At 45.1% G+C, this 23749-nt stretch overlaps 2 protein-coding genes across 2 annotated transcripts; one reads left to right on the forward strand and one right to left on the reverse strand.

Annotated features, from left to right (window-relative positions):
- Window positions 1-16: 16 nt before the first annotated feature.
- Window positions 17-11146, reverse strand: slim (scruin like at the midline). Its single transcript, XM_037415391.2, has 8 exons — window positions 10965-11146; window positions 10730-10854; window positions 10378-10462; window positions 8323-8477; window positions 5516-5652; window positions 4779-4930; window positions 2937-2984; window positions 17-505 (listed from the first exon to the last, which is right to left on the reverse strand). Exons 1-8 carry the CDS (start codon window positions 11017-11019, stop codon window positions 153-155), a joined length of 1110 nt encoding a protein of 369 aa, XP_037271288.2. The 5' UTR covers window positions 11020-11146; the 3' UTR covers window positions 17-152.
- Window positions 11147-12123: 977 nt separating this feature from the next.
- tun (N-terminal glutamine amidase tungus) lies at window positions 12124-13205 on the forward strand. The gene has a single exon (XM_037415392.2). It carries the CDS (start codon window positions 12459-12461, stop codon window positions 13059-13061), a length of 603 nt encoding a protein of 200 aa, XP_037271289.2. The 5' UTR covers window positions 12124-12458; the 3' UTR covers window positions 13062-13205.
- Window positions 13206-23749: the final 10544 nt, after the last annotated feature.

Consider the following 23749-nt stretch of genomic DNA (forward strand, 5'->3'; position numbering starts at 1 on the left):
CATCAGGGCACAATAATCACCCTCTCCTCTTTTTTTTATTTGCAAACGCCAATGCCTCTATGGAGAGGCTCACCAAAGTCCGACACAAAGGTGTGTGCCTTTGTGGTGATGTCTTTTTGCACATAGTCAGCACTGGCAACACAAGCTTGAGTTCATTGGTGCAGCTTCTCCAGGATGGAGAGGGGAACACCGTCTCTTGCGAGCTGTTTCGGAGGCAGGGTAGCCAACCAGGGTGCGGCTTGTAACAGAGCCAGCCAAGAAAGTTCTAGCAGGCTGGGCACAGTGAGCCACATTGACCAAAGGCTGTTGCAGCGAGACGTACCGTCTACAGCTGTGACACCACCGAAGACAAACATCTGGCCACTCTCAGTCACGGCAGCTGCATGAAAGTAGACTGGACTAGGCAGAGAAATGTGCAACCTGCGCCACTGGAGGGTCGGCAGGTCTAGCCTCCACACGTCATTGAGCACTTGCGTGCCCGTATGACCACCACACACGAAAACAGCTGTGGCAGAAAAAAGAAACGATGGGGGAGATTCTCATTTTCATGTCAACACTTTTGCCATAACAGAGTAAGAAATGACCACTTTGCAATAGTTTGCAATATTTGACTAGAATTAATACGTTTACAGTGTCTGGGAGAGCCTCAGCATATTTTACAGGAGAGAGTTTATATAAAACAGTGGTATCTGCAACCTAAAGTCTCACAAGTTGAGCATAATTGACAAAACCATGTGTCCTATCCTTTCTCCCACATTAATTGATTTTTGGAAGGAAGCCAGATGAGAGAAATGCGAATGCAGCATAGACTTATTAACGTAAGTTGCTGGAGTCTCTGATCCCACACCAAACAGCAACTTTGATTGTCCGCAGTCGCTACCAATGAGGCAGTTACTACTCGTTAGACCCGCTACTTGGCATGTCATTGTAGGAAACTTATAGAACACAACACTGAGATTGGGCGTAGAAGAGATCACACACATAAGCTAAATTAAGGATCGTAGGCATGAAACGAGGTGTAGGTTCACAGTTCCGGAGAACAGCCACGGCAGCTATCCAGCAAAAGTTAGCTAAGCCTGTAAGTCTGCTGCTGCCTGCGGTGTCAAAGGTGACGGCTCGATTGTGTCCTAAAGCACTGTCACATGCAGGGGAAAACTGAACTTTCACCTGTACGAAGGTCAGTTTAAAGATTATTTCAGAAAAAAGAATTTTCAGAAAATCTCTGGCAGTATTCTAATGCATTCCATGTGAAAATATTCAAGTTAAGGGGGGAGGCTACCATGGAAGGGCAACTGTTTTGTTTGTTGAGATATCCTAATGAAATTTTTAGGGTAGGCCAATAATAAAGCCATTTGAATAACCATGAAATTTCATGCATTTGGGTTCACTGGTTCCAAAGTTACAGCCATTTATCAGGATAGTCCACATAGGTTTTTTAGTCAAGCTCTGGTGAATTTAATAACACCATGAAATTCACTGCGATGATTCCTGGATGGGCGCTTTACACTAGGATAGAGCCCCCTTTTTTTAATTTCCTTGCTGAAAATATTTAGCAAAGCATTGAATTTGGTGTTTGCCATTCAGCATTTATCAATGAAATTTTAATTATCACAAATTACAGGCAATAAATTTAAAAAACGGCTCTGTCAGTGTGTGGGTTATTTATTTGGGTACATAAGAAAACAAATCTGATTAAAATCAGATCAACAGTTACAGAGATATCACCAGACTAAACAGCCTCACTGGCCTGAAAATTCATTCTGAGAAAACAGACTTTGAAAGTTTCGAACACATATTTTGGTCTAAAATGACCCTCCAAACTAGCTAGAAATTTTCTTTAGGACTTTATTCCTTTTCCGCTTTTCCTGCTTGTGTTGCAGCTGTTCTTGAGCTCTTTTCACACGGAAAAAGTCTCTCTCCGCTGCCCGTTGGTAGCCGGCTTAGCGCCGTCAGTTGCTGACATAGCGCCGAGCTTTTGGTGCACAGCAAAACGTTCCCTATTCTCCGCATTAACTCCTCGCACGTCCAAAAAACGTGTTGGCAAATGCACAGTCGATGACGGGGTCGTACTGTTCGGGACCGTAACCAAATCAATTAGCGAGCGCAACGTACTAGGCGCACTTGAGCACAAAACACCAACACCAGGCTAACTTGTGATGACGAAGCGTTGCGCCGATTCTCGGTGTCACGATACGCATCAATGCAGTCGTCGTTTTGAAGAGACGAAGGAGAAGCTGCTCAGCATTGATGCAACTGTCGCCCACGCATTGGCACATGAAAAAGCCTCACCATGCGTACAAGCTTCATCGTATGCTTTCTTGAACAGAACGCGTGCCGAGTCCCAAACTTTGCCCTGCCCATTGTTAGTGGCAGAGCCACAATCAGCATGCCATGAACACGGCGAAAGCTCGTCTCGTAAAGACAGTGAAAGATTGAAGAGCACGTATGAGAACCAAGCAAAATTATGGCAAACGGGAAAGCAATGAACGGCAAGAGAACGCCGACGCTTGCAAGGCCGGCGCCAGAGCAGACGGCGAGCAGGGAGAACATTGGTTTCAGCTGGTTTCAAATTTTTTGCACAGCCTCGCCACCTTTTCCTCTCACAGGCAAGGGAAAGGTACCCCTTCGTCATGACTGGTTTAGACCAATGAATGAGCTGCGTGCTACGTGAAGTTGCCCATTTGCGACTTTGCGTCACTGCGCGTGAAAGGAGGATTGGCAGGCATAGGAAAGGAGCGTGGTACTTCTTTTTTGTAATATAGGCTTTAGGGGCGTTGTAGTATTCGGAAAATGTGATCGTTGTTGTCTACTTTACGTATTACCGAGCTTCTTTAGGAGGTGTAAAAAAAAGGTCGAAGCCTGTTGACTGGCCTTTTATCAAAGCAGTTGAGAAAAGCTTTGAAATGTATTTTGCTAGGGGAAAAATACCAACTTACAGTTGCGGTACTGAACACTGCTGTGGCATCTTCGCTTTGCGGGGAAACCTGCAAGCATCGAAATGGAGACTGTGTGGCAGATGGACAAAGCAGTGACATGGATCAGACGGGGCTCAACCAAATGTTCACACACGAAAATGATGCAGTTCATTGCATGGATAGAGCTCGAATACCAGTGATGTCATTATGCTGCTGATAAGAAAAAATACACAGAGTCTCAACACTACAGCTAAGGCTTGCAATCGATTATGCCTGCTGGACCTATCTGACAGAGCTTCTTGCTAACATCGATCAACAAACCCCACATAACAGTCCAGCTGTGTATCATTGAAGTACACTCAAACCTTACTATAACAAAGTTGCATCTTACATGAAAATAAGCTCCTTAGTTCCTTATATCCGAAAATTTGTCATAAAGGCTTAATCCTGACACTATGTATATGACAAGAAATATTAATTTACTTCGTCATAACTGACATTTCGTTCTTACCAGTTTCGTTATATTAAATGTTTGAGTGTACATGCCCAAATGTTGGGGCAGTGGCATCAAGTTCTCTGCACAAATTATGCGTCACGGTTTAATTCTGATGCAGAAAGCAGCTTACAGAAAATTGTTCGATAGGCTATATTTCAGTTGGTTTTATGTCATTTGACTTTCACACTGGGGTAAAAAAAATGTAAAAAGGAAGAAAGTATACTTTTTGGCATGCGACATTTCCGGGTTTCATGAAACTGTGCTTTATATGCCAGCAGAAAAAAGTGCATGATTCCAATTTTTACTTTTATTGCCTAAGAAGTCTGTTCTCATGAATGAAGGCAGGCTATATCAAGGCAGGATGAGTACTGCCTCCGCCTACTACAATGACAGGAGAAATTTGGCTGCAATAATAACGTTGCCAATGAAGTTGCAGTACCGTATTTACTCGAATAATCCTCACACTTTTTTTTGGCGGAAAACCGATGCAAACGGCGGAAACCGATGCGAGAATTACGCGGGGAAAGCTTTCCACGAAAACGTACAGAGCGAAAAAGAAAACCAAGTGGCGGAAAATTGGGATTCTCACACCAGCAACTAACAGCAAGCTTTGAGAAGTACTAATTTAAAGTTACCTCACCAATAAAAGCACAGGTTCAACACAAAGCAAGATTTATTTGAGACACAAAAAGTGCGAGCAAATAGTCGGGAATTAGAATACTGTACGCCAAGATTGTGGGCATTGCGGGCGTAGTGGTAGCGTCCCTCACTCAATGGGAGCACTCAAAAGGTAAGTGTAGGACGTCAGTATTGGGCTGATAGCTATTTAACAGAATCGTCCGCGGTTTCCTTCTGAAGAAATGAAGTTTACCATCAATTCCAGTTTTATACACACACGGCAGACTCAACTCGTCCTGGTGGCTTTCAGCTGCCGTCACCAGTAGCGGACACAAAACTCGTAGACTTTGAAGGGCCTTTCAGCGGCCCTGTTGCCGTTGTTTAGTGCATGATCTATCTCTTTCAACTTAAAAGCAGCCGTGTAGCTTCAGTATCGCCCCATAACATGACAAGTTTACTGACACAACATATAAAACACACCGCAACGTGCACTTGCCACTTTGGCTTGGCTTGAATCTCCGTGCAATAATAGTACGCTTGATGCTTAAGAGACGGCGCCAAACGACCTGTGCTATCATCATCAGTGATTGTAACGAGCAGACAACATTATTGCGGCAGTTTTTGGGGGCGCGATAATTACTCGAGGAAAAAAAGAAATCGTATTTTCGTTGGGCGATGTCTGCGGTGCGATAATTATGTAAGTGCAAGGATTGCGCAAGCACATACGATAATTGGCATTCCATGCTCACCGTGCCCCGGATCAGGTGCCGTGGACAGGGACTCCCACCAAAGAGTGATTGTGTTGAATGCTGGCAGCTTGCGCAGGGGCAGACTGTCATGCGCCGTGCCACCTCCAAGGACAATAATCCGATCCTCATAGACAGCGAGCTCATGACGATATCTGCAAAGTGCACAGGAACGTTATGCTCATAAAGCATAGAACTTTAGCACAGCCCAGACACAAGCAATGTGAACCTGCTGTTCGAAACCCAGCATATATTGAATGCAAAACAAGACAGAAGTCAGACTGCTGACTGGTTGTGGTAGAATGTTACTGAAATATTGAACTCGAGTAGAGAGAAACATGCCATTCGAGACAGTCGTAGAAAGAGTTTTCACACATATTAGTGTGTGTTTCAACAAGCCAGCCCATTTTCTCACAACCGCTGGGCACAAAGCTTGAAAGCACCACTTGAACTGATCACGAGTTGCTCTATGCTTTCAATTGAAAAACTATGTTGCCTGCTTAGGAAAAAAGAATAAAAGCAAGGAACGCAACTTTTGTGCAGAGGCTATGCAGGAGGCAGAGGACAGGCAGTATAAACGACACTCGTGGTGACAAGCACACATTTTTCCTCGTTGCTGCTTAACCACATCACGAGTGCTCATTCATCCACTGACTATGCTGTAGAGGACAAATATACAGGGCACAGAGTCATGTGCCCAGCCACAAAAATGGCAACAAAAAGCAAGGAAGCCCGGTCACCTTCGTGTAGGCCTAAATTCACAGTGAAGACGCTTCCACGTGAGGTCATCCAGAGACAACCGGTGGACATCCATGGAGTACTCAAAACCTGTTGTGCCTCCAAGGACATACAGGTAGCCTTTGTGACAGCACATGGCCTAAAAGAAAGAGGAATCGCGCACCACATGTAACAAGTCATAGCTGAAAAAAGCTTCTACTAAAACAACAGCTAGAAAGTTATACATGTGTCAACGTGTCAACCAAAGAAAGCTACATAGAGCCTTGTCAGACATTCAGAGTTGTAACTTATAAAAAATAGAGAGAAAGAAAAAAAAGGGGACAAAGACAGGCCAAACGCACATCGAAAGGCATGCATGTAATGCACACACACTCGTGCAAAGAGTCACGTGGTTATAATTAAATGTGAAGACATGAGGTTTCATTCAAATGGGTTAGCACTCAGGAATGTAATTCAGTTGCATGAACCATGATAGATCACTTTGCTATGAGCGTCTCAGCAGATATGTTAAAGGGGTGCAGACACAAAAATTTGTGGCCAAGGTAGCCTGCCGGATCGATTCCCATTAACATGCGTATATCATCTGCAAAATATCAATAGCAAATATAGCTCGGAAGGTATTCTTATTTTAATTAATCTTGAAGTTTGCTTGAGCGATCGATTCCAACACACTATTGACACTCTCAAAGGGAATCCTTGGAGACCCCCTACTTTCCTCATGTGAGCACGCTGCAGCTAGTTATGACGAAGTCAAAGTCGCCTTTTTTTTTTTTTTTGTCCTGCTTGCTTTAGCGGACTATTACAGAGCAACTGCTCGGGGGTCTGTAGCCGCAATGCAAGAGTTCAAGTTTTGTGTTTGATGACATTGCTGTCCTATTTTTGTTCGGATAAACTTCTTGATGTGAACCACGCGAAAGTGCATCACAGTTCTGTGTGCTGACATGGTTGAGTGTTGCAGCCGCTAGGTGGCGATAGTTGCACCTGGTGGCTTCTCGGTTTTGAAGCCGAAACTGACACTGGTCAGCAATAACGACCCTGTAATTAATTATCTGTCACACGCTGCAGAAAACAATGTGTCATGTTATTTAAACATATTTTAACTCGGCACGCAACTACGCAGACATAAAAGAAGAAGGCACAAACCGTACCCTTCTTTTCTTGTGTCTGCATAGTAGTGCATAGAGCTAAAATATGCTTAAGTACTGTCACCAACTGGCCCAGCTTTCAGTCATTCTGCAGTGTCGTATTATGACTGACAGGCCTCCAGGGACACATTGCAGCAAAAAAAACGCCAGGCCAAAATTTTTGTGTCAGTACCCCCCTAAGAAAATATGCATCTTCAATTTCTTGTCCAACCTTCTTTGTTAATTTGAGAACCCCTTAGCTTCTGACTGAAAAAGCACAGCCACACCTCCTACACTGCAATGAAAGGCTTCAACTAAGTGGTCTCCTCAATGAAGCATTACAATCTAATAATCTGTTATTTAAACAGCGGCCTTTCTGCCTGACACAGCCCAGCAAGCCACTCTTCTCAGTTGTAAATACAGCAGAATCTCGATGATACGAATTCGAAGGGAGCAAACAAAATATTTGTATCATAGCGAATTCGTATGGACCAAAAGCAAGTTGAAGCTAATATTGAAGATGAACAAGAAGTTTATTGGCAACTATATTTTGCTTAAAAAAAGTCTATGATGTTTTTTTAACTTTCCTGCCGTTAACATTTCTCAATAAAGTGCCGCGGTTCCCTCACTTATGCTGCTGGTTCTCAATAAAGTGCCGCGGTTCCCTCACTTATGCTGCTGGTGCGGCACGATGACACTTGACGTCAAAGGGAGCGATAGCAGCGAAACTCATTGGAAATTCACTCGCTTCGCCGCTCATGAGGCCGGAAAACTGCACCGGGAGTAAAAATCAGTCCTGGCGAATTCACACTGGAGAATTGAAGGAAGAACGCCAGAGCGGCTGGAAAAATTGTCTGCGCCCGTCAGAAACGTTCACATTCGTTCTGCCCCTCGTATATGCCACCCCTGCCATCGCCACTTGAGAATCAATTATGTTTTGCCCATTTCCCAAGCATTGAAGTTTCTAACGAGTTCTAGTTATGCACGAAAAGCACTGAAATGAAACAGTTTATCTACTAATGTTTCGGAAGATACGCCAGCAGAAACGACACGAGCGGACGTAGCAGCGGCAAACGATTCAGCCGGTAGTGCAAAAGCGAGACACGCTAGGGTATGCCGACTCACTGCTGCTGCACATTCTTCTACTTACGGTGTTCTCATAGATCATGATCTAAACCAGGCTCTCGAATGCATCCTTGTCAAGGCCGTAAGCTTTGACGTGCTGCACGGGTATTTCGCGATAGCGCCGACACAATCTATCGCCAACGCCTTTGCCGCCTAGTTGAATTGAATTAGCGGCTGGTTGTTTGCATCACGTGGTTTGAGAGCTAGAGCCAGGGCTAGAGCAGCCGGTGTTGCCAAAGCCAGGTTGCCAAAAAAGGCCACTAAAACAAGGAAAATTCCGGCGAGTTTTGCCGCATTCACTACCACCGAGGCCAAGAGTGAATGGGCCTTCCTCGCACAGGCAAGCCCTGTTTAGCCGCTGGCATGCAGCGGTCCATCATCGCACATTTGTATCATCCTTGGTGGATGGGGGAACCGTTTTTAAACACCGAATTATGGAGTATTTTATAGTCCATTCAAAACAACCTTGGAATTTGTATCATTGAGATTCTACTGTGCGAGCAAGAGAACTGCCTCGTTGTAAAACATCTCCAAACGAAACCACTGGTCAGCCAGCTTACCTGTCCGTACTGTTCGTAGGGAAGATCACCACTGGTTGGCACATGGACCCAGTGGTGGCTTCGCAGGTTGAATGCATAAAGCCGGTTGGAAATTCGCTCCCCAAAAGGCACGCCTGTGCCTCCATACACAAGCATCTTGTCGTGATGCAGCAGAGCTGGTCATGCAGGAAGCGAAAATTGCCATTAATTTCTGTCCAGTGTTGTTAAAAAGATGGAAGTTCTGTGTAGGAACAAGTTGTCCAGGCGAATAAAACAGTACTAGCAAAAAAATAAAAGCTGCTAAACTGCAATAAGTGGAGGCATAGAATTTACACTCTGTTACAATTCATGATGGTTCCGATAAAGCTCCTGCAGAAAACCAAGGTTACTTCATTTCAAGACCAGAATACAAGAGTAATCGTGCAACGCAAAAGTAGTTCATAAATCAACTAAAAATATTCAAGCAAAAAAAAATTCAGGAAAACTTCATTCTAGCTTTGCCCCGACGTTTCAACCGGGCCAGTCTTCCATATGTGCAGTTTTGTTTCACGATCATATAAATATAGAGACACGACATACCCAGTGCCCCTAGAAATGTTAAATGCTTAATGTGAAAGTATAGAGAAGTGGAAGAGTGTTCAGGAAATCATTATAGAAAGTTTTCAGTGCAGACATGAACAAAGACTACTGGAAGAGCAGCTTGTTTGTCATCTCCTCCTACATTCTCTTTCGTGTGTGCACACTGTACACTTTCCAAACAGAGTGTCATAAGTGGTGAAAAAAATATAGCTGGTGTTTGTGGCAAGTGGACTGCTTTCTTCTCTAAACAAAAGAACTTGCTAAGTGGTTCCAAAGTGTAAACAGCATCTGACAACATTCTACAAAAGATGCAGTAGAGAGGCAGCAGCGCTGAAAAAGGGAAACGATTCTAAAATATTGGGGTCCGTATTCAAGCTACATGTCTTCTTTTCTTACGACCACTAGTCAGCAGTTGAAAAAGCACAGTTACGATTTGAACCCACCATGGTGGTCGAGTTGTTAAGGTACTCAGCTGCTGACCCACTAGTCATGGGATTGAATCCCGGCCGCGTCGGCCGCATTTTCAATGGAGGCGAAAACACTTGAGGCCTCTGTATGTAGATTTAGGTGCATGTTGAACCCCTGGTGGTCTAAATTTCCAGAGTCCTCCACTACGGCATCTCTCATAATCATATCGTGGTTTTGGGACATTAAACCCAAACAATCGTTATAACATATTACAGTTACCATTTGCAATACTGCAACAAAAAGCACTTTTCATTAAACTTCAGCCAGGTTTGAAATGAGCCTATCATGATTAAATTGGCCACGTGCAATTGGAACACAAGACCCCTCTGGATCCAAACACTAGAATGGCACTGAGGAGCATTGAAGTGGTGCACTACTCACAGATATTTAGCTATAACTCAGTCCTTAAGGCTCTATTTTGGGCTAGTTGGTTTAACTAACCCACTAGGAAGTAAACAGATCACATGCTCTGCTCCGTTTTTTTTTTTATGTCATGCCACAAAAAGATATGCTGGTGCTAAACCGGCACTTGTACCTGTTTATTAGTAGTGAAAGGCTTGAACACTAAGAGCAATACGAAATTTCTTTCCCCAAAACAAAAAAATAAACATTTAAGTGGGATGTCAGGCTTTCACACATATGTAATATTATGATGGGCCAAGCATGTTCTAATTCCGGACATTCATTGCTTGATTTTTTTTGTCTTCAAAGAATCTTAAAAAAAGAAGAAGAACTGTACTTCGCATGATCATCAGCCACGTGAATCACACGTGTTTGGCATTAATGGCAGTGCGGGTAAGCTGGACCGCCCGTACGAAATAGGCACTTCTTTATGAATTTAACTGGCCGCCAGAAAGCGAAATGCGCAACTTAATTATCGATCGCCCATACAATCGCACGAGCCTCGTGGCCGAGCAGTGGCTGCAGTGCACCTGTATTGATGCCCTGATCTCTCGGTATGTTTCGTAAATAACGGTAATCGTCATGAGCCGCGCGACTGTCAGCGCAAGAGCAGTCACCAGGACTCACCAGCGTGTGAGACAAGCTCCGTCGGTACATTGCCTGTCATGGAGAGGTTCGTCCACCGCTTAGTGTACGAGTTGAACATCCATAGCTGTCAAGAGACCACGTGAATGCATAAGCAAACGAAATGGATGAGAGACGCTGCAAACAAAGCCATCACAGCTAGCGTTGCTTTCATATATCTCCAAAAGTGTACAAAGGTATCTGACATATGACTACAAAGCGGGCTAGAGTGAATGCAATCTAGGAGCGAAGGCTAAATAAAACAACGAATATTCGCAAGAAACTGCGAAATTGGAGTGTCACTTGAACGACAGCCCGCAAAGCGCGAAGGTTCAAGCACACCGCGTATATTTACCTCCTTGAACAACGTACTGCTGTGATTTTCACCCGCGTTGTCGGGGTTGTATCCTCCGAAAGCGTACACAGTGGCACCGCTGGCAACTATTCTGTGACCACTGCGAGGTTTGGGCACGACTGAACCTGCAGCAGATGTGTGGCACGACATCAACGAACGGAAGACCCTCGAGGGCACCGAATGAATTGCCGGCCCATGCGGACGTACTCGTGAGAACAAAAGCAAGCCGTCTTACCTATGGGTTCGACCACGTCGATGACCAGCGGACGGAAACAGAAACTCTCCGCCATGACGATCACTCCATGTGGTTATTGCGGAGCACAAAACAGCTACTGCGGAGCTTGTCACAGAACCTGAGCTTGTGAAGTTGCTGCTGCTGCTGCGCTGCCTCCCGAGGCGCCAACCAGCTGAGCGAGTCAGAGATATTTACCGTTCATAGGTGCAATATTTGGCTCCTTAAATCATAAAAGCTGCCTCAAAAAGTTTAATATATTAAGAAGCTTAAAGCTTGCCTTGCCATCTGTCGAGCATAATGTAAACTAATTGTGCCAAAATTTTATATGTACAGTTGATTTGTTGTGTTTGACAGATGGTTCGCAGAGTGTGCTATTGACTTTTAGTTTGCATAAATTGTTAAAGCTCCTAAAAGGACTCTGATTTTTCTTCTACCGCCAAGGAAACGCAAAGACGTGTTCAAAACACGGACATTTGGATGCACGGAGACAGGCAAGGCATGCATGGGGTCCGAGGAGGTTATGTCAAGTTTAAATCCCCACACTAATTACACTACTGCTTATGGGAAAGGAGGAAGGGGGAGAAAGACTCATGCCCCCCGGAATATTGTTCTTAGTTTGGTGGTTTGGTTGTGTTACTTCAAAACAATTGCACAGAGAAGATAATGACCAAAAAGTGCTCATACAACCATAGTGTTTATCGCGTGATAGTCCTGACCAACGCCTCCTTTAAAATGCCTGAGGAATGGCTCGCGCTCCCAGCGGAGTTTCCTGCCGTCAGTTTTAAACAAGCTCCGAGCGGTGGCGCTCGCGACCGACACTATAATTTTTTTTTTTTTTTTTTTTGTTGAGCTTGGTGGCATACTTGTCATCACCCAGTTATAAAGGGGACGCTCATAGCATCCATCCATCCATCCATAATCACGGCGACAGGCAGTACCAGCCATAGCCTCCTAGTTATAGAGGAGGCTATGTACCAGCTAAGCGTTTTTCATCTGCAGCCGATAGGGGCGCGTCAGTCGAGAATTGTTCGAGACCTGCAACTCTGCACTACTCTTTCGGAGGCTATGCAAAGTGTTGCGTTGTTGCACCGTCCGCCACAGGTGACGCTAGCGACCGAGAACATTTTCAAAATGAAGGAAGGAAAGGGTGTGGCAGCTTTTTTTTTTTTTTCGTGCGGCAGGCATACGCGTATTTAACGTTGGTAACAGCGCCCGCGGGCAGCGCCTCTTGATGGATATCAGCTGTGCCTGTTTACCATGGTGCGTTTGCTGACCGCCGTGGAGATCGGTGTCATCACTGTTCGTCTGGTTAGTAATCATGAGAGAACAGCATGAGGTATTCGTTGTAATCCGCGAGCACTGCTGTGAACCCTGAAGCAAGTCTGCCGCAGTGGTGCTGTATAGGTAGGTGTTCTGTGGTGGTGCTGTGAACCCTGTGAACTGTGGCAGTGTAGTCGGTGCAGTGGTGATCGGTTCGTTGTCGGCAGCGCCGCAATGTCGGACACTCCCAGGGACCTGGCGATCCCCGAGGCCAACCAGTGCATGTACACGGCATGCTACTGCGAGGAGAACGTTTGGAAACTTTGCGAGCTGACGCGGGCTTGTCAGCTAGAGTTGTTGCCACACTGTTTCGTCGCCTTCGTGTCCAACCGGCGCCAAGCCGTGCCCATCTGGTGTCAGAAGAGCAGCTCGCGTGCCGACGGCATGTCATTGTGGGACTACCACGTGATCTTTCTGTACAGTCCGCCGCCAGGTCGCTGTGGACCTTCCCTCGTCTACGACTTGGACACGACGCTCAACTTCCCCGAGGAGTTCGACGTGTACGTGCGAGAGGCTTTCAGGCCGCACGCAGCCATCAACCCCGAGTTCGTGCAAATGTTCCGTGTCATCAGCGCAGCCGAATTTCTGGACAAGTTTGCTTCGGATCGCTCTCGCATGCGAACTTCAGATGGATCGTGGCTCAAACCACCTCCACCTTATCCCTGCATCCAGACCAACTCGTGTGATAACAATATAGATGATTTCATTAGCGTCGACGAAGCAGTAGGCATAGGCAAGGTCTACACGTTAGCGCAGTTTGTGCAGCGGTTTTCGTAGACGCTCGCCGGTGGTGCGGCGATCGTTTGTGCGTGTGTCCGTAAAACGAACAAATCCGCTTACTTCGAATGCTTTCATGTGACGAAGCGCCTTCCGAGTCTTTTAAGTTATGCGCAACTTAGAATAAAGAAATGCTTTTTACTATTTTCTGGATATGTTATCTTAGGCTTCTTAGCAGGTTAATTGGTGGCAATGTTACGTGTGCAACAAATGAAATCTTGCCTTTGTCCGAACGCAAGTGGGGGCATACCTTTGCTCCCACTCCCGCTCGTCACGTCATCGTTAAATGTGCAGGGTTATGGCCATGCATAGTCTTTAACGATAAGGGTGACCGAAGTTGCATTCCAAGAGCTGGTTACTTCCCGGAAAGCTTGGGTCAACATCCTTTGAAGGCACTAGCATCTCGCGTTCCTGTCACACTTCCCATGATGCTCCTGTTATAGCGACACTGTTCGTAGTCGAGGCGGTGATGCCTGGGCAGCACCGGCACTGGTCTGAGGGCCGTTGTAGATCGGAAACGGGTTGGTGCCACTTCTCCTGCCAGCGCTCTCTCTCCTTCAAGCAGATAAAATGATCGGCACAGGAAGAGCTTTTTTTTGTAAGCCGACAGCTTGTCTGTTTCATCAGTGTATGCTACGTGCAGCTGATTGATTATTATTATTATTATTTTGCTGCGCTCATGAGACAACAAAAACTCCCAAACGTGCACGCCCAGCGTCCACAAGTCAACCTCCTTGGGTGCGCTCCCCCATCGTTCTCCATGCACTGGTATGCTCGTGTTTATTTTTTCACGGTGAGATTGTTGAGCAAATGCTTCCTTATTCACCCCTTAACAAAAACAAAAAAAAGAGAGTATTTTCATCATAAAAGAGTGTGCCCCATAAACACTTGGCGGCCTACCATAAATAGACGGATATGAGCCACAGCTATTTGGTAAATGCCCCTACTCGTCGTCACTGTTCCACTGAATTCCAAGAATCCAACAGCTAGGGCCGAGAAATGGCTGCCAAAAGACCCGAAGCGATGGAAGGCATACGCCATGCAACCATCAACGCCGTGTCTGTGGCTTAAATCGAACCTCTCTGCGCCGAGTATCTACCTAAAAACAACCTAGCTGCTTAGCAACGTAGAAGCAACCAGATTAGGTTTCAAAACTTGTCAGTGTCGCTATTTCATGACTTGCACGGTCACGGTGTAAGAATCCTCAATTTAGTGCCAACGTTGCCATTTTTTTTTTCGCGCTTCAAAGTTTTTGTGTTACGCCCCGTGCTAGTTCTTTTTCCTCTCCATATGATTGCCGAGCTCTCTTTCGGACTCAATGAATGTGTGTGTGTGGGGGGGGGGGTATCAAACTTGTGTCGATTTTTTTATAAGTTGCATAAGTATATTTGACGAATACAACTTGTATAATTTGTATTCGTCCCATTGGGTAAGCATTGGTGTTTTTGATTTTCAACACACTGAAGGGGATATCTGTGTGTGTGTCTGATTTATACGTGTGTACGCAGTTATGCCATTTGTGTTAATATGCACCAACTCCCCCTCAACAAGTTTTTTTATCCTGTTATCAATCCTGTTATCACGGTTACGTCTTATGGTGCTTGGTTCGCAAGTGCATAAGTGAGAAAAAAAGTACTCCAAAGGATAAAGGAAAAGTTGCACAACTTTTTATCGAATAAAGCATGTGACAGGCTGGCTTTCAAATGTGCAGTGGCGTAACCGGGCTTTTTTTTTTTTAAAAGGTGGAGGCTTGTTCTTGTTCTGAAATTGGTACAGGCCAGCCAGATGTGGTCGACTGTCATTAATGCTCTGTGCAGAAAGACATGTCGGGAGGGGCACACGTCCTGTGTGCCACCTGTTGGCTATGCTTCCGATTCCGCGCATATATTATGGTGAAATAGGCGGTCCCCCCCCCCCCCCCACCCCCTCAAAGCCACTGTCAGCCCCCACTTGCCTTCATTCAATGTCTGTTCACCGATCACTGATTAAGACAAATAAGTGTGACCACATTGAGCACAAATTACCAGTATTTATGCTGTTATGGGTTTTTGTGATAACAATTGACTATATAAAAGAGCCAAGAGCGGTCCCCACTCCTTGGTGTTACTTCAAGCGATCGTTCTTTCACTAAAATGAGTCGCTTGATCCGCCGCTGTCGTTTTCTGTGGGCCTGGGCCATCCAGCTAATCTTCGGAGGGCTCGAAACGCTGGGACCCAGCGAGCCGGCAACCACGAGCGGAGACCCTCGCCGAGTAACGGCAACCCCGAAGACTGCGTATAAAAACAAAAGGATAAAAGAAAGCACGAAAACTAGTCTGTGCGTGGCCATGCAATATCCGGTCCTATAAATCAATCTGGCACATGGAGGGGGGTTCTTTTCGTGAAAGATAATTGTTGAGTGCTATTTGTGGGCTGTTAAGGGGCTGCTAAGAAAGATGCAGACTGCTGGATACAATCACTCCAGTTCTCACAAACTTACAGAAATCTATTGTTTGAGAACAGTAGTAGCAGTGCCGTGGCTTCAGCTTCGACAAGATTTTTGGTGCATTGGACAGCAGATACAAGTTGCGTAAGGCAACCAATGCGCTGCTTTGATTTCATCCACAGGACTGACCGCCTCTGATTTCAGGCGCAGAACTGGTGTTTTATAGACGGCCACATTGACTTCTCTCTTGTATCTCCTGCTCTCTCACTTTCCTTTCCCACTGCAGGGTAGGCGCAGCCCTGTTTGACCTCCTTGTCTTTCTTCTATCATTATTCTCTCTCCCTTAGTCATCAGACGTGTTTCTTCAGTTCTCTGCCGTTACAAAACTGCGCATTCACTAACATTGGCGTACAATGTAAAGAAATATTAGAAGGCGAGCCTCCGGGTCTGCCTCGGTGGATCAGTGGCTAGGGTACGCAGCTGCTGATCCCAAGGTCGTGGTATAGTTCACTATAGTCAGGTGTTCCATCCCGGCGGTAGCATTTAGATGGATGTGAGGGCCCGTGTATTGTGCGATGTCAGTGCACTGAACAAAACTTCTGCCGCCAGTGTTTTCAACCAGATCGAAAGATTGGGTCCTGAAATCCATAACCTCGATTCCAGGCAAAGCTACAGGAACATAATGAATGTAATGCATTTTTCACAAACTGCCGCGTCTAGAAGCCGCGTTGTGAACTACAGAAGGTGGCGTCACATACGCCCGAACCGGGTTACTCAGCAATGCCAGCTATCGCCTGCTTATTTCGACTTGCTCAGCTCCTCTGCAGTTCCCAAAATTGGTCAGAAACAGCACCGGTGGCTCGAACAATGCTCCCGGCTGGAGTAGAGCAACAGTGCTTTTGTGGAAGGTAACGAAATTACAGCGTATTACTGAGAGAACCGCTAGACATGCTTGGCCCCGCATGCAGATTTGTCAAGGGAACAACAGGCTACGATCTGGATGCAAGTCCAAAAAAAATGGTTTTCCCTGCCCACATCGGCTGTCTAAAGTTTATCCGGAAGAATTTCAACCAAACTGCGGACATTGCAGTCGCATGAAACTACCCAAAATTACGATCTATGGGAATGCGAGGGGAACCACCACCAAAAACGCTTCTGCCAGCCTCCTTCCTCGAGGTGTGGAAGTCGCTCCTGTCATCTGCACCGTCTTTAGGCAGAAGTGATTAACTGGGCCGAAATGGTCATGACAAGCTTTCCGCCACCACCTTTCGAACCACCGGCAAGATTAATTCAACGACCTTGTTATGCCGTTAATAAAGTTGTTTCTCCCTTTGTGGAAGGGGGAGAGTGGGATGAAAGGATAGGTGAGGAAAACGAAAAGGACAGAAACACGTGCAGTTTGCATGTGCTTCGGTTATTGTGACGTCACGGCTCGCACTAGCGTGCACTTGCTGCATCCTGGCAATTCAAAAATACAGCCAACTCTTCAGAAATACGCGAAATGAGCTCTGTTTATCGGAACAGTTGCATTTCCCGAGTAGAATTGTGAAGTTTTTGTCAACTTTTCCTATTTTTGTTCAATGTCACAGTAGATGGTCGAAATTTCCCTAGCCCTCCGCTACGGCGTCTCTCATAATCATATGTTCGTTTCGAGATTTAAAACCCCAGTTATCATTATTCGAGCTGCGCTGAAGTATGCAGCATAATACATTGGCTACGAGCAGTTTTCATGGCACCGACACAATTAAAGGAAAAAAAAATATCGAGAAAGTACAGTATCGCGTGTTTTTGTCGTGATAGCGTTAGAGCCACAACGCGCCCCTGCGCGTCCCCGTCGCACGCCCTCGGTGGAAGGCTCTGGTGGAAAAACGAAAGAATGTCGCCGAGGCTTAGTGGCACTAGTATCATCTTGAGAAGAGGAGTTCAGCCATCGTATGTTGTGCTGCTATAGCATTATTGTGTATCCTAAGATACATGACGCATTTTGATTGTATCAGAAATACAGATACTCCTCCTTCGAGACACGCCTAGATTGATTTATTGAAATAACTTTATTGATGTCATGCGGGACGCACCTTGGTGCGCCGTGGGCAACTCCCACATCGACACTGATACAAAATACTCATAGGGTATCTAAGATAGTATCTACAGTACAGGTATTTTCAAAACTGTCCAGCACGGCCCAGTATGTGTGTATATATCTTACACTCTATGCATCTTCACATCTTGCACGTTGGAAGAGCTCCGAATAGTGATCATTGCACTAGCTGTGTTTCGTTTAACGCATTGTGTTTATTTATTTATTTTTACATACTGCAACCCGTAAGGGCTATGGCAGGAGTGGGTAACAGGCCGGTACAAAACATGGTGTAATACTTTGCGAAGGAAAGCAAAATACAAAGTGGCAATACATGGCATCACATGGTGTCATAATGAAGACATGGTGGCAAGGAAGAGAACACCGTAAACACAGTAAACAGTGAAACGGAAAAAGACAAACTGTCAAAGGGTATTTATGGATAACAAGAATTCATTTAAGGGCAAATAACGTATGTCACCGGATAAGTTATTCCAAAGTTCAACAGTTCGTGGAAAGAAGCTAAATTTAAACGTGTTAGTACGGGCGTAGAATGGTGTCATATTCAAAGGATGGTATTGGCGTGTCGAAGAAGGTCTGGAACATGTTAAGTAGAGATCTTTTGAAAGTTTGCACGTCGAATAAATTATAGAATGTAATAACTTGAGAGACTCAATGTTCCTTCGCGATGAAAGTAGAGTTAGGTTCAAAGATGGTAATGCTGACGTAGGTGAAAAAGCAGAGTCATAACGCCTGAAGATGAATCTAATGGCCTTTTTCTGTACCCATTCTATTTGTTTTATTTCGCACTGGTTGTAGGGGTTCCATACAGGTGACGCGTATTCGAGCACGGGGCGGATAAGGGTCATGTACACAGTTAGTTTTGTATCGCTAGGGGCCGCAGATAGTGTACGCCGGAGGTAACAAAGTTTTTTTAGTGCTTTAGAAGTAATGTAATCAATATGGTGAGACCAGGACAGGTTAGGAGTGAAAAGCACGCCAAGGTATTTATATTGGTAAACTCTCAGCAAAGACAGTCCATTAAATGAGTAGTTGAAATCTGAAAGAACTAATTTATTAGTAAAGGACATGAACACAGTTTTTTTGTAGTTAATGTTCATTTGCCAGGAACGGCACCAGTTATAGAAAGATGCAAATGAATCGTTGAGAATGATGTGATCATTGGGCGAGTGGATTACATGATATAAAACACAATCATCAGCGTACAAACGAATCTTACAATGAACAATATCACGCAAGTCATTAACATAAAGCAAAAGTAACAAAGGCCCGAGGATTGAGCCCTGCGGAACACCAGAAGTGATTTTGGCCGGGGAAGAAGCAATGGAATCAAAGCACACAAATTGAGAACGGTTCGAAAGAAAGCAAGAAATCCAGTGAACTAATTGTGGGTTATTGCGGATCTTATTTAATTTGTGCAAGAGTTTTGAATGAATAACAGTGTCAAAGGCTTTAGAAAAATTGATAAAGATGGCATCAATCTGATATCCTGCGTCAAGGTTCATAGAAATGTCATGTGAAAAGGCAATAAGTTGCGTCACCGTGCTGAACCCGCGTCGAAACCCATGTTGAAAATTGGACAGAAGGTTATTAGACTAGAGGAAGTTCATGATATGTTTAAAGATTACGTGTTCAAGCATTTTACAAGAGTATGAGGTTAATGAAATTGGTCTGTAATTGGAAAAGGAGTGCTTATCGCCGGATTTGAAAAGAGGAAGAACTTTACCTATTTTCCAGGACGAGGGAACGGTAGCGGTGCGGATAGATGTGTTAAAAATAATTTCAAGGTACCGAGCACACCATTGGGAATACCGGAGTAGAAATGCATTGGGAATGCAATCAGGACCACTGCATTTTTTTTACGTCCAGATTCAATATAAGGTTCAGAATGCCCTCTGCGGTAATTGTAATATTCCCAATGGAGATATTAGAGAGACGATTTCGGAAGGGAGGAACAATGTTATTGTCAACAGAAGAATTGGAACTAAAATAGTCATTGAAGGCATTTGATATATCAGCTGCGTCACATAATGTTTCGCCATCAGAGGTGAATGAAGACGGTAAAGTGGATTTAGGAAGGATAGAACGCCAAAACTTTTTGGGATTACTTTTAAGCAGAGTTTGAAGCTGCACCCGATAATAAAAATCCCTAGCCGAGTTTGTCATCCGTCGAAGTTCTTCTTTCGCGAGATTGAACTTGGTGATAGTGTCAGGGTTATTGTTACGTTTAGATCGCCTGAGGCGATTCACACGGCGTGATAAGTGGAGAATGTCGCGATTCATCCATGGAACACTGGGATTAGTCTTTTCGTTTTTAGTGAAATAAACTGCCGTATGCAGGAGTAAACAAGCCGCTCGAAGAAATCTACAAGGGCGTTAGTGTCACCACTGAGACTTAACTCGTTGAATGCTTCAAAGCTATCGAACAATTCCTCGATAATAGAATTATCATCAGCGTTATTGAAGTCAGGGAAAGTTGTGAAAAGCGAACCAGGTTTCGGCAATGAAGAAGGAATGTTAACAACAACTGCACTGTGGTCAGAGATTCCTTTGATTATCTCATGAGTGAAGCCATTCTGCGCAGCACGAGCACAAAGAAAAACTAAATCCAGTAGGGCGTTGGAACTTGTGGTGCCAGTAACAATCTGGAGAAGCCCAGCAGAGAGTGACAAATTTAGGAGTGCTTTGTTAATAATGGTATCTCGACCGCTGTGGGTCAATGCCGACTGGTTAACCCCAGGTGCATTGAAATCACCCATGCAAACAAAATGTGCCGCAGAAAAGTTATGTTCAAGAATGAATTGGCTGAGGGAGTGAATGCTTTCAACCGAACACCCGGGAGGGCGATAAAATACACCGATTACAATTGACTTTTTAGGAAGATGCAGCTTGCACCATACTGATTCAGTAGCAGCTGGAGAAGGTAACACCGAAAACTTAAGGTCAGAACGCAGTAGCAAAGCAACACCACCACCTTTCGTATTAGAGCGATCAAACCTAACTGCGATGAATCCTGGTGGGGTAAATTCGGAATCAAGTATGCCATCGTGTAACCATGTTTCGGTATCCCGATCACATGGGGGGAATACGAGGATACAAGAGAAAGAAGGTCTGGAAATTTATTAGTCATACTCCTGGCGTTTAGATTAAGGAGGGTGAGGTTATCTAATAGCTTACGGGCAGTTCAGGAAGGCGACGAAGAACTAGACTGAACGGATGCAGGCACAGAAGGGGGGCGGTTTACATTAACCCGACTTTTTACTAGCATGTTAAGGTTAGTGTCCCAGTAATGACGAGTGCCGTCAATGTAAACATGGTCGAAACGTATTTTAACTGTGGAACCATTGCTACGATGAGATGAGGTGGCCTCCCAAAGTTTCCTACGTAACGAACGTACTCGCGTAGAATAATCTTCAGCAATGCGGAAACCAGTACCTTTTAGCTTTGGAGCATTGCTCAGAATATCCATTTTATCTCTGAAATCCAACAGTTTGAGAATGACTGGACGTGGAAGGCCATTGTGCGCCGTACCGATACGGTGACAGCGCTGATCAGTACGAGGGCACGCCATTTTGCAAATGCTCGGACATAAATTTCGCAACGATAGCGAGTAAAGAAACATTCGTTTCTTTTGATTCCTCGGGCAAACCATGGACGATAATGTTGTTCCTTCGAGAGTGATTTTCTAGTTCGTCGTTTTTAGAAACAAGTTTTGATACTGTTTGTGATAAATGCAAAATCTCGGAACGTTCTGGCTCAGACAAACTGTTCACATGGGAAGATGCCGGCATTGATTCGAGTGCTGACACACGCGCTTCAAGAGACGGGCGTTGAAGGACTGCTTAATATCAGAGATATCGCGCGCGATTTGCTTTTGACCAGCCAGTATCTGCGAAAAAGTTTCCGCGAATGTATCAGAAACGCCCGGAAAAGAAGTGGTTACCGATACATCGGAGGCTGATTTGGCGCGATTCGATGGTCCTGTGGCAGAATCACTTGTGTTATTAGTAACCTTAGAACGGGTTTCCTTGAGAGGGCCCGGGTTCAGTTCAACGTCACCGCTTAGGATAAGACGATGTAAGCAAAACACAATGTGTGAATAACATGAAACAACGCTTTGTGGGTAGGCACAGAGCAGCAGAAAACGATCATCGCTTCTAAAGCACGCAGCATCTGCGAGGTAACATACCTGCAAAAGCAAGCGGCGATCAGGCATCGTGCTTACGCCGCTCCTGCCTAGCCCACTGAAGGAGGTGCTTGGATGAAGTCCTTTTAAATGGGTCTAGTGTGACGTCACTGGGCAGGCGTTAGTCGTCTTCCAGGGGTCACCGCAAGCATTCCGGCAAGGTGAGCGAGGCAGACAGCCCAAGATAGGGCTATCAAGCATCACCAGTCTGCCGGGCACGTCGTCGATAGGCGATTCCGGAGGGACCGCGAAGTTCGCATGCGCAGGCCAGGGTCAGGCACGATCCTTGGCTCCACAGAACACGGCAGCAGGGCGGCGGACCAAAAAGCGAACTGCAAAAGCAAGCGGCGATCAAGCATCGTGCTCACGCCGCTCCTGCCTAGCCCACTCTCGTAATTCGTAGCCCACTCTCGTGTTCTCGTAAATCAGCATAGCACAATGTTTTTTCTTCCATAATGGGCATGTACCTTTTATTGGCATCAGTTCAGTGACGAACAACGCTGCCAAGTACTTTCGTGTAAAAGCATAAAACGTGACACAAGTAACGTGCGAGACGCAAAAGCTCACCCCCCCCCCCCCCCTAGTGGGTTCATGGCATCAAAATAGATTATGATTCGTCATCATCATATAGCAATGTCGATCGAGACCGATGATTCGTATTTCATTATAGCTTCAGCGAGTAATATACGCTAGAGAAAATGCTGAAAGTAAGAAAGCAACGAAAGGGAGAGAGAAAGCAGGGAGGTTAACCAGAAAGACATCCGGTTGGTTACCCTACATTGGTTGATTAGGGAAAAGGACAAGAAAGATGAAGTAGAGGGAAGAGAAGGAAAAGAAAAAAAAAGGATACAAGCAGTAAAGGCACTGCAGCGTGGAGAACTCCATTCGCCGTTCAAGAATACATCACTGCGACTAAACGATTTTCTTGCTAAATTACTGTCTCACTATTTTTCTTCTTTTTTTTTTTCCTGCAAACTTGATATCGGTATTTCAAATCAAAATTAAGTTACAAAAAATTTGTAGGAATGACGCATTGCTGAAAGTTTAGGGCAAATTCACCTTATAATCGGCCAATCCCATTCTTTGGGTACGAGCCATTTGCACAGGGAAACAACAACGACAACTCCATCGCACGTCACACACTACTCGGCCAATCGCCTGCATTGGGTATGAGCCATGCTTTGAGGAGGAGAAGAAGAAGCTGACACTCGACGTTTTTTGGACAGCGCTCTAACGCATTTGAAATCGTCAACACCGCTGCTACCTTGAGGTTCGGCGCATCCCGAAACACATGGATCGGGGGAATAAGAAGGTATTGTTTTTCTGGTTTTAAATTCAAATAATTTTTTGAGGTGAACTAAACGCACTTTAAGCCTTTGAATCTATCTATATATCTGTCTGTCTGTCCGTCCATCCGCCCGTCCGTCTGCGCCTGCGTGCTCTTGTGGTCTCCACGTAAGCGTGGGTCGCCAGAATAACGCGAGGTGGAGAGGGGGAAGATGAGTTTTAACTTTACCAGCACCCGTCGGGAACGCTATGTTCGCGGACAAAACCGAATGAAATTAAAATATATTTAGGCCAATGGATGCATTGTTTTGTGTTTTGTAAACAATTAAGCCATGTTAAATGTGAGAATAAGGAAAACGAATTAAATTGGGACGGGAAAAGCTCGCTCATGATCGGGGAGGGGGGGGGGGGGGTATCCTACGTTCAAGTAGCATATACAGTAGCACATATACAGTTACTCTAGTTCCACCCTGGCACGCCATCTCTCTTTCTTGGACAACGAAGACAAGGTGGAAAAACTACATGTACAATGAAAACAGAATTTATTTGATGTATTATCCAGCAATCTATTTTTATTTATTTCTGTGTTTTTATCCGTCAGCATTGTTCAAATTATCCACTAAATTTAAAACTACAAAATCTTGAGCAATCTCACAGAGTGGGTATGCGCAACATTCTGTAAGGCTCAAACA

The sequence above is a fragment of the Rhipicephalus microplus genome, chromosome 9 (assembly GCF_043290135.1).
Source record: "Rhipicephalus microplus isolate Deutch F79 chromosome 9, USDA_Rmic, whole genome shotgun sequence".
Lineage (NCBI taxonomy): Eukaryota > Metazoa > Arthropoda > Arachnida > Ixodida > Ixodidae > Rhipicephalus > Rhipicephalus microplus.

Bases quoted from the DNA above. Each gene is read 5' to 3' on its own strand.
- slim (XM_037415391.2), bottom strand. From the start codon at position 11,019: ATGGCGGAGAGTTTCTGTTTCCGTCCGCTGGTCATCGACGTGGTCGAA. The intron at 8,478-10,377 runs GTGAGTCCTGGT...CTGCATGACCAG, and splicing joins GGAGCTTGTCTCACACGCTG to CTCTGCTGCATCACGACAAG. The intron at 5,653-8,322 runs GTAAGCTGGCTG...TCTTTCTTTTAG, and splicing joins CCTACGAACAGTACGGACAG to GCCATGTGCTGTCACAAAGG.
- tun (XM_037415392.2), top strand. From the start codon at position 12,459: ATGTCGGACACTCCCAGGGACCTGGCGATCCCCGAGGCCAACCAGTGC.